At 30.4% G+C, this 10,746-nt stretch overlaps 2 protein-coding genes across 2 annotated transcripts; one reads left to right on the top strand and one right to left on the bottom strand.

Annotated features, from left to right (window-relative positions):
• Window positions 1-227: 227 nt before the first annotated feature.
• On the bottom strand, window positions 228-1,920 carry Rpn5 (regulatory particle non-ATPase 5). The gene is made up of 2 exons (XM_027341958.2): window positions 704-1,920; window positions 228-639 (listed from the first exon to the last, which is right to left on the bottom strand). Exons 1-2 carry the CDS (start codon window positions 1,793-1,795, stop codon window positions 334-336), a joined length of 1,398 nt encoding a protein of 465 aa, XP_027197759.1. The 5' UTR covers window positions 1,796-1,920; the 3' UTR covers window positions 228-333.
• A 279-nt stretch (window positions 1,921-2,199) lies between these two features.
• SMC3 (structural maintenance of chromosomes 3) lies at window positions 2,200-6,830 on the top strand. The gene is made up of 7 exons (XM_027341956.2): window positions 2,200-2,548; window positions 2,604-3,893; window positions 3,951-4,054; window positions 4,117-4,522; window positions 4,582-6,202; window positions 6,270-6,376; window positions 6,505-6,830. The coding sequence occupies exons 1-7, from the start codon at window positions 2,534-2,536 to the stop codon at window positions 6,574-6,576; spliced, it is 3,615 nt and encodes a 1,204-aa protein (XP_027197757.1). The 5' UTR covers window positions 2,200-2,533; the 3' UTR covers window positions 6,577-6,830.
• Window positions 6,831-10,746: the final 3,916 nt, after the last annotated feature.

The raw sequence follows: 10,746 nt of genomic DNA on the forward strand, positions 1-10,746 counted from the left end.
TTTTTAGTTTTGGTTTTGTGATTTGGTCGATCTTTTCTCATCCAAAAAAAATCAGTCGGTCGGTTGGTTGAGATAACTACTACCACTACTAGCATTTATTACCTCGAACAATAACCTATGGTAGTGGCTAAGAATAATGATGATGATGATAAAAGCCTTGAATGAATTGGCAGCGTATTAGTTCTTTTGTTCGCATAAGTTTTGCTTAAATTCACTGATAGATGGCATTTGTGTTATAAAATAATTTCGAATTTTATTTATTTTTTAATTTCAATCTCAAAAGATTTTGTACAAATTTTCAGGAAAGAAAAATTTAGATTTAAAAGAAAATACTTAAGCAGTCATCATGTCACCATAATTTTGATGAATCATTTCTTCTTTATTGATCAAATGATTCATTTTGCCAACCAAATTCATTAATGAATCAATGTTTGATGACCAATCATTTAGTACTTCATTAGGATCTTTACTTTGTTCAAAATTTATAACACCTAATGATCGATCAATTTTAGCCCAAATAGTTTTTGAAACAACTAATTGACTTAATGCTTCTTCTGTTTCAGGCTGTGTTAATCCCAATAGATCAGCCATTCGTTTCAAAGTGATTTTGCTATAATATCTGGCCATAACACGAATATTCTTTTTTAAAAAAATCATTGAATGCTTTAAAAATAAATTTGTTTTCAATTCTAATAACACTTACATGTTCGACAACACGATTTTTAAGAACATTCCATTTTTTATTTCCTTCATCATTAAATGGAAATACACCGGTTGGTTCGGCTTCAAAATCATTTGATTTATTACCCGTACGTAGTAATTGTGATACGGATGCTTCCCACGTTTGCCAACGTATCAATTCCCAAGTAGTAAATAATTTCAATATTTCCAAATAATTGGGAAGTTCATTGATTGGTTTTTCTAGCTTAAGACGATTAATCAAATCGGATTGTTCATTATTGTATGGCGCCAGAATAATGTAGACAACACAATTTTTCAGAATCGAACAACGTTTTTGCATATCATTTTTGATCGCATCTGTGTTATAAATGGCCATGTAATGTTTGCATATGTTAAGGAAAGCATCTTCCGATCGATCCAATTCAATCATTAACATGTAATATTTAAATTTCAATTCATGCATTTCAGGATTATCAAAAAACTTTGTCGAAATTTTCTTGCTTATTATCTGAGTTCGAATATAATCTTTACGTGCCAAACAAAGACGCATTTGTTCAAGAATCATCTCAACTTTTTCCTTTTTTTCCATTGAACCATAAGTTTCAACTTGAAGTTCTTGTAGGATAGTGGCCGCTTCATCAACTTTACCTTCAGCTTCTTTCATATGGGCCAATTTCAAAGTAAGTCGGGCACGTTCAACCTCAACATAGATTTTACCAGCAGTTACTGTTCGCAATGTTTCAATATATTTCAATTGTGTTTCTTTATCCTTGATTTTATCCACATAATTGCAACATTCCTGAATCATTTTTGTTACAGATTGTTTGATTTGCGAACGACGTTTTGTTAATGTCACGATCTGTTCGTTGAGTAACTTAAAATCACCCGATTCAAAACATAGTTTAACTATAGCAATTAATATTCGGCTAGTCGAATGAGTATCGGATCCGGTACGGGCCTGTTTTTCCAACGAAAGCAATATATCTAATGCTTCTTTCAATTTACCTTCTTTGGCTAATTTTTCACAGATTGGAAGCTTTTCATCGACGGTTCCAGAATAATCGACTTCCATTTTGACCAATCGGCCACTATCGGTGAAAAGAGTGTCTGCCATTACGCTGATATTATTAGTGGATCAGTAATTGAACAACAAATTGAAAAACACTAAAATATTTTTATGATGAATGAATATTAAAAAATTTTGCTTGGTCACTTGCTGACTGACAATATGAATTGCCGGGAAATTTACTTAAAAACTGAGAATTAATTATTTTCGAAAACTTTTTCATTCTAAAAGAATTTCTCATAAAAATTCCATTTTATTTGCAAGATTTGAATTTCAAATCACTTTGAAAGAAAAAAAATATTTTTTATTGTTTGAAATAATTTTGAAAACTACATTTAATCTTTTTGATTGAAAATAAAGATTAGATATCCGAAATTAGATATTCGAAATGTTGGAATACATAACTATCAACGTATGAATTGGATGTTCGAATGTTCTGGTTCATCCCCACCACCATATTGATGCTCAGGAGCGAACGAATTTTGTTGTTGGCAAGTTCGCGCTCATATTCCAATGTAATCGTTAGATAAAACCCAATCCATCAAATTAGAATAATAATAAAAAATTAGATCAGGCAAACCTCATTTCAGCTTATAAATAAATTGGGCCAAAAACAAATTTTTTTCGCTGATCTCATAATCGAAACCCAACCGGCAATCCATCGAGCGCGCCAATTTTTTGTTTGTTTGAAACAATGCCGTCATAAAATACCCAGCAATTGTCATCAGCATTTTATTTAATATCATTTTCAAAATTTTTCATAATTATTTATTAAATTAAATAAACATGTTCATTAAACAGGTATGAAAGGTTTAGTGTAGTCATTCCATAATATTGATTTGATTTATTGATTTAGGTTGTCATTAGCGGTTTTCGTTCATACCGCGAACAAACGGTTGTCGAACCTTTCAGTCCCGGTCATAATGTTATCGTTGGTCGTAATGGTTCTGGAAAATCCAATTTTTTCTACGCCATTCAATTCGTTTTGAGCGATGAATTCTCCCATCTACGTCCCGATCAACGTCAACAATTATTGCATGAAGGACCAGGCCAACGAACAATGATTGCCTATGTGGAAATCATTTTTGACAATTCGGATAATCGTCTTCCGATCGATGAATCAACAGTAACATTACGACGTCAAATTGGATTGAAAAAAGATCAATATTATTTGAATAAAAAAATTGTCACGCGTGCCGATGTTATGAACGTATTGGAAAGTGCAGGTTTTTCTCGTAGTAATCCATATTACATTGTTAAACAAGGCAAAATCAATCAAATGGCTACAGCACCAGATCCACAACGGTTGAAAATTTTACGTGAAGTTGCCGGCACACGAATCTATGATGAACGTAAGGAAGAATCACGTGTAGCTCTTAGAGAAGCGGAAAATAAACTGGAAAAAATAATAGATCTTATCAAATATATTGAAGAAAAATTACAAACCCTTGAAGGTGAAAAAGAAGAGCTTAAAGAATATCAAAAATGGGATAAAATGCGCCGTGCACTTGAATATACAATCTACAATAATGAATTGGAAGATTCACGCAAACGACAAAAAGAATTAGAAAGCCGTCGCGAAACGAGTAGTATGGTTACGGAGAAACTACGGGAACAACTTCAATTATCAACCGAAAAAATCAAGGATTTAAGTCGTGATCTACGTGAAGTAAAAACTAAACTTCAAACATATAAAGATGAAAAAGAAGCGTTACAACACGAACACACAAGTTTTGTCAAAGAAAAAACACGTCTGGAATTGCATATCAAAGACCTTAAAGATGAAGTCGAAGGCGATACAAGTTCAAAAAAACGAGCCGAAGCTGAACTGACAAATCTTAAAGAACGAATTGCTGAAAAACAAAATGAATTGAATCAAATCAAACCTGAATATGAAGAAATGAAATTACTTGAAGAAGAATGTACACGAGAGCTAAGTCTTAAAGAACAAAAACGTTCGGAATTGTATGCCAAACAAGGTCGTGGTAGCCAATTTACATCGAAGAATGAACGTGATAAATGGATTCAAAATGAATTGAAAAAACTTCAACGTAATCTACAAGATAAGCGCGTACAAATTGATCGTCTTCGTGAAGATCTTAAACGTGATGCTAAGCGTAAAGAAGAACTTGAGTCCAAAATTGATGTAAGTAAAATGCTTGTTTATGTTAATCTAATAACAAATTGAATAAATTAATCATAGGAATTGACAAAAGAATTGGAAAATAACCGATCAAGTATTGATAATCAAAACAAATCCTATTATGATATGAAAAAGAAAAAAGATACACTACAAAATGAACGAAAGTAAGCCTAGTTATCCTTAATTTTTTCATTGGATCAAAATATTGATTTTTTCTTTTAAATAGTGAAATGTGGCGTCAGGAAAATGCACTGCAACAGAATTATAACATGTTGATCGAAGAGAAATCCAAAAAGGATCAGCTTTTACGTTCGATGGTCGGAAAAACCGTTTTGAATGGTCGAGATTCAGTGCAGAAAGTTTTGGAAGTATTCCGAGAACGTGGTGGGTCTTATGAACCAATCGTCAAAGGTTACTATGGAATGTTAATAGAAAATTTCGAATGTGGTAAAGAATTTTATACGGCCATCGAAATGACGGCCGGTAACAAACTGTTTCATCATATCGTTGAGAATGACAAGATCGGCACACGTATATTGCAGGAAATGAACAAAATGAAATTGGCTGGTGAAGTAACATTCATGCCGATCAACCGTCTTTTCACCAAAGAGATTGATTATCCACAAACTCCTGTATGTATTCTTTATTTTTTCCTTTGAATCTTTTGTTTTATATCATTTTTTAAAACAAGGATGCCATTCCGATGATTTCACGATTAACATTCGACAAAAAACATGATACTGTCATGAAATTCATATTTGGCAAAACATTAATATGTCGTTCATTGGAAGTAGCAACATCATTAGCTCGTAGTTCTCATCTTGATTGTATAACGTTAGATGGCGATCAAGTTTCTCATAAAGGTTCACTTACTGGTGGTTATTTTGATACCCGACGATCTCGTTTAGAGTTACATAAATCGCATACAGCTTTGATGAAAGATATTGCCGAACAGAAACAAAAACTAGATACGTTACATGAAAAGCTAAATGATGTTGAACAACAAATTAATCAACTTGTCAGCGAAATGCAACGTGCGGAAACAAAGAATAGCAAGAACAAAGATACGTTTGATAAAATGAAAACGGATATACGATTGTTGAAAGATGAATTAGCCGCTATAGAGAAATCACGGCAGCCAAAAGAACGATCCTTAGTAAGCCATGAATCAAATTTAAGCTCAATGGAATCGCTACAAGAATCGTTGAAAAGTGAACTTCAGCAAGATCTACTGACACATTTATCTGTTCAGGATCAGCAAGAAGTTGATCGTCTTAACGACGAAATTCGTCAATTAACGGTTAAAAATAAAGAAGCATTCAGCAGGCGAATGCAGTTGGAAGCACAAAAGAATAAGCTCGAAAACCTTTTGAACAATAATCTTTGTCGTCGACGAGATGAACTCGAAGCAGCTTTACAGGAAATTTCTGTTGAAGATCGAAGACAGAAATTGGAAAGTGAACGTCAAGAATTATCCGTAATATCAAATCGTATTGAAGCTGTTAATGAACAGATGCGAACACTTGAGGATAACATCGATGCAATGGCTCGTCGGCAAAAAGAACTACAAATGGAAATTGAAAAGAAAAAAAGTGAAGAACGAGATACGATTGACCGGATTAATGAAGATTCAAAAGATCTTGATAAGATTACATCGAAAAATTCAATGTTGGGCAAAAAGATTGACGAATGTATGCGAAAGATACGTGAATTGGGTACATTGCCGGCCGATGCCGAAATGAAATACAATAACCTGTCGTTAAAGCAGCTATATAAAAAATTGGAAAGCTGTAATAAAGAGCTACAGAAATATTCACATGTAAACAAAAAAGCATTGGATCAATATTTGGATTTTAGTGAGAAAAAAGAACGATTAATGCAACGGAAAGGTGACCTAGATGCTAGCCATAAATCGATCATTGATCTTATGAACGCATTGGAACAACGAAAATATGAGGCCATACAATTTACATTCCGTCAGGTATCAATGTTTTTTAGTGAAGTTTTTAAAAAACTCGTACCGAATGGTCGTGCATCATTAGATATGAAAGTGGATGATTCAATGCAAAATCATAAGAATAATGATAATTATTCCACACCATCAATTGATAATTTTACTGGAGTCGGTATTCGAGTTTCGTTCACTGGTTCGAATGCCGAAATGAAAGATATGCAACAATTGTCAGGTGGGCAAAAATCATTGGTAGCATTGGCATTCATATTTGCCATACAGAAATGCGATCCTGCACCATTCTATCTATTTGATGAAATCGATCAGGCATTGGATCCACAACATCGTCGTGCCGTTGCCGGTATGTTTAACTCTGTTTTACATTCTAATTTTTGTGAATCTTAATATTTGTTTGCTTGTGTTTGCAGACATGATTTGTGAGCTGAAAAAGGATGCACAATTCATTACAACAACATTTCGACCGGAATTGCTAGAGAAAGCGGATAAATTTTATGGCGTTAAATTTAGGAATAGGGTAAATGTGTTAGATGAATTGTTTGAATCGTTTTCAGTAATAATAATTTTCCTCTTTGATCATTTTATTTTCTTTCATTTTCAATTCAAAATTTATTCACTTGGTATAATAATAATGAAAAAATCTAGGTCAGCCATATTGAAGTGGTAACGAAAGAAGAAGCACAAGATTTTGTTGAAGATGATCAACAACAGGTATAAAGAAAGAAGCGAATGAATAACAATTTTATGGACCTAAATCTAGGATTAAATACCTGAAAACACATCGAAAATCCAACATCTTATCAATTATGTCATTATTATCAAGACGTCAAGATAAGATAAAAGGAAATACTAATCATTTTTTCATCACTTGAAATAAAATTTTTTTTTTCATTATAATCATACCACATAAAATAAACACGCATCAACATTTCTATAAATATAAATAATAAAAAAATACGAATGTCATTGCATTTTTCTCAACATATTTACATACGAAATGAGCAAACAAAACTCATAAAATCTTTAGCAAGGAAAAAATGATTTTAAAAATAATAAGAATAAAAAAACATAATAATAATAAAGAGAAAGTTTTGATTTGAATTTTTTTTGAGAAATTTTCTCAACTAGAAAAACTTAATTCCAGTTATTTTGAAAATCTATTAATTTAAGGTTTTTTTAAAAAAATATTTAAAATTTCAAAAACCAAGCAACAGTTTGAAAATAAGTTGGGTTATGGCTTACACACAAAAAACGAATGATAAATTCGATAAAGTTTTAAAGATTTTAGATTCAGGACGTTGTATAGTGTTACTAATTTTAACCAGAAAGAAAAAAAATTTTCTTCCGTCCATTACCATGAAATGTAACACATTAGTGATGACAAACTAAAAAACTTGAACTATTCTATGATCAACATTGAGTGGACGACATTGGTTGGACAGGTTTTCGACCAAAAAGATCCCGTTAAATATTTCTTATCATAAACATCATCATGATTGGCTGCATAATTAATTAATGTTAAAAATATTCCATTGGTTATAATATTATATAAAATCTGGATCGAATTTTTTTTTGTGATTTAATCTTTCTCCAAGTATAATTTCTTTCGAAAAAAATGAGAGAAAAAATTTATTAAATCAATTCGATTGCAAGAGATTTGGCAGAAAATTCCCCACCGAAAAAAAAAAAAAACAAAAATGTTGCAATACGAATCGAGATGGATAAAAAAGGTGTGCACGAACCATTGGAAAAGCAACGAATTAACCTTGTAGTATTAATAGTTTTTTGTTGTTGTTTTGAATAAAAAAAAAGAAATGAAAAACATTTTTCGAGAATTTTTTTTACTTATTTGACACATTCAATGCTGATGAAGATTCGACGACGGAAAATAAAAGAAAAAAATAATACAGGCCAACAGCATCATTCATACAGTTAATGTGAATGGAAATTTTTCATAACGGTTTCATTAAACAAAATATTGATATCATTGATATATTAGTAAATCTTGTAGGAATGGATGGAATCAGTTTGACCGGTTTTTTCTTTCTGTAATCAACGTTGTTGTTGTTGTTTTTGTCTTGATTTTAAACTGAATGGATGAAATGTATCTGATTAAAATGATGATAGTTGATGCATTTTTAAAGTTCAATCGAATTCCATTCTGGTAGTAGCAATAATGTATGTTTATTTGTGTATGTGAATAACGATCGAGGTAAGCAAACAAGCAAGCGAGAGTAATGAATTACCTGGATTTTTATTTTTACTCATTCCAAAATCAAATGATTCGAATGTCTGATTTTTTTTACGGCTATACATGTATCGAGTTTGACCTCATCTCATTTTTTTTGCATCAAGTTTTTGCTATTTTGGTGAAATAAGAGAAAAAAGGCTAAATCGGTCTATTGATGAACACACTGGATCTTCTGAATTTAGTTGACCGACGATTTTTTCTTTTAACGGCTACCATTTCATTATTCACTCATCATAATATAATCTAGGACGATGATTTTTTTTCGATGAATGAAGAAAATCTGATCGACAGACGAAAAAATTTCCTATGAAAATCGAATTGAAATGACGAGAATCGACCATCAATGATGTTGATGAAAAGAGATTGATTATGTTATTTTTTTTCTGATATCAATTATTAAAAAGTAATTAATTTAAGAAAATTTTCTCTTCAAAATGATAGTATGTGGTTCCGGTACCGGTTGTATCGATATTCATCGATTAGTCATTAGATCGATAAAGATATAAATTATTATCGTTATATAGTAAATGGTTTTTTTCTCTGTTTTTATTTTTGATGATAATCAATAATCAATCGATTAATAATGATCTTGATGGCCTTGATGATCATCATCAATATCGAAGATGTGATCTAATCTAGATGATCGATTAAATATTGAAGATTAATCAACAATATTTTTTTTTCTTAAAAATAGTTTATTGGATGAATTTTTTTTCTGGGTTAATTTTACGGAACATTTAAATGCATTCAATTTTGGTGGCTTGCTGAGTAATATCAATCGATCGATTACATAATTGAATAAATCGAACAACAACAATCTAGGTTGAATGAATTATTTTTTTCTATTTCGTATTTTCATTCAAATGATAAATAAATTTATGAAAATCTATACCGCACATATTTTTGTTCAATGAATTGCTTTTCTGCGAAAAAAAACAAAGCAAAACAAAACAAATTCTCATCTTCTCTGAATTGATCGATGGAAAATAATCTGATTAAACAATCGGGTGAACAAATAAACAAGAAAAAAAATCGTGATTTTATTCTTTACCATCATCACTTTAAAATAAATGGATAACAATGGTGAATGAAAAAGAAAAAAGAAAAATTTGATTTTTTTTCTGATTGTTATTCAATAAAAAAAATCAAAGCAAACATAGATTGTGATTGAATGAACAAAAAAATATTTTCTAAAAATATAAATAAAAAAAAATCTTCGAATCAACCAAAAAAAAAAGTTGATTGATAAGATGAAAACAACGACATTATGATGTTTATCGATTGAATAATAATAATCATCATCATCAAAGGATTGTTCAAAAAAACTATATAGTGAATAAAACCAGTTGGAAAAACTTGTCAAACAAAATTTCCTTTTTTTTCAAAACAAAAAATCAAAAATCTGAAATTTTCGATTTGATTTATTACAGACAGGGACAATATTTTTTTTATTTATTTTTTTTATTTTGATAAACATTGACAATCTTATCAAATAAAATTCTTGTTTTTTGAAATGATTTTAAAATTTTAAATTCATTAAAAAATCTGTACATTTTCATCGAAAAAAAAACTATATATCGGGGTCCAATAATAGTCCTATCATTTTTGAATAAGTATCATTATTCTTTTCAAACAAAAGGAAACAAAGTGTTCACACAATTTTATTATTCTTCCGAAATGTTTTCTTTACGACTGAACTTTTTGTTGTTGTTGTTGTTGTGTAACTTTAACGTTTTAAATTTTCTTTTCATTCTATTCAAAAAATCAAATGGTGATTGAAAATTGCCTACAAAAACTTTGTTTGCCATCAACAAAATACGAATGACAAATTATATCCAATGACAATGATGATTGATAATGAGATATCACCTTTTTTTTGTTGTATTCCGAAGCGAATTAAATTGATTTTTCATTTTCTCAAACAACTCAAGTTATAATAAGTTTTTTTTTCGAAAAAATCGATTCGCGTTTGCACAGGTAATTGGATGAACTTAAAAAAAATTTGGTTTCTATTCGATCATTTTTGATTGAATGAAATGATCATTATCTGATTTTTTTTGTGGGTGATGAATCTTCTTCCTGATTGATATTCAAAAGTTTGGATATTCAAGGTTGAAAATTACTATCAGTTTTTTTTTGCTGATCTATAATTATATGATTGTTATATAGAATCGAATTTCATTCGTAATAAAGATGCTCGAATTATTTGCTAGATGATGGCAACCTCAATTGATTGAATCAAAAAAAAATCACTTATGCTAACAATCATATAAGGAAGCAAAACAAAATCGTGTATATGCTTATATCGAAAAACCCTGGATACCGTTTGTAACGCAAAAAAATGATGATTCAATGAACCTCGTCAAAAAACACGGAATCAGATACCCATGTTTTTGTTTCACTGTTGTATTATCATCATTGATGATAATTTAATTATCATAGCCATTTGTTGTTGATGAAAACACTAGTCATCATTAATTCATTGATCGATTGATTCTAATCGAAATTATTTGATTTATTAATTTAAATGCATCTTTTGTTGTTTTCTTTTTTTTTCACCTGGACATTAGGATAGAATAGGCCTTTAGCTAGGTTGAACATCATTATGATCATAAGATAATATTTGCATCATTATT

This window comes from Dermatophagoides pteronyssinus, unplaced genomic scaffold (genome assembly GCF_027571235.1).
Source record: "Dermatophagoides pteronyssinus isolate colony J.1.1.1.1 unplaced genomic scaffold, Derpt_VIB-CSIC_2022.12 sq0023, whole genome shotgun sequence".
NCBI lineage: Eukaryota > Metazoa > Arthropoda > Arachnida > Sarcoptiformes > Pyroglyphidae > Dermatophagoides > Dermatophagoides pteronyssinus.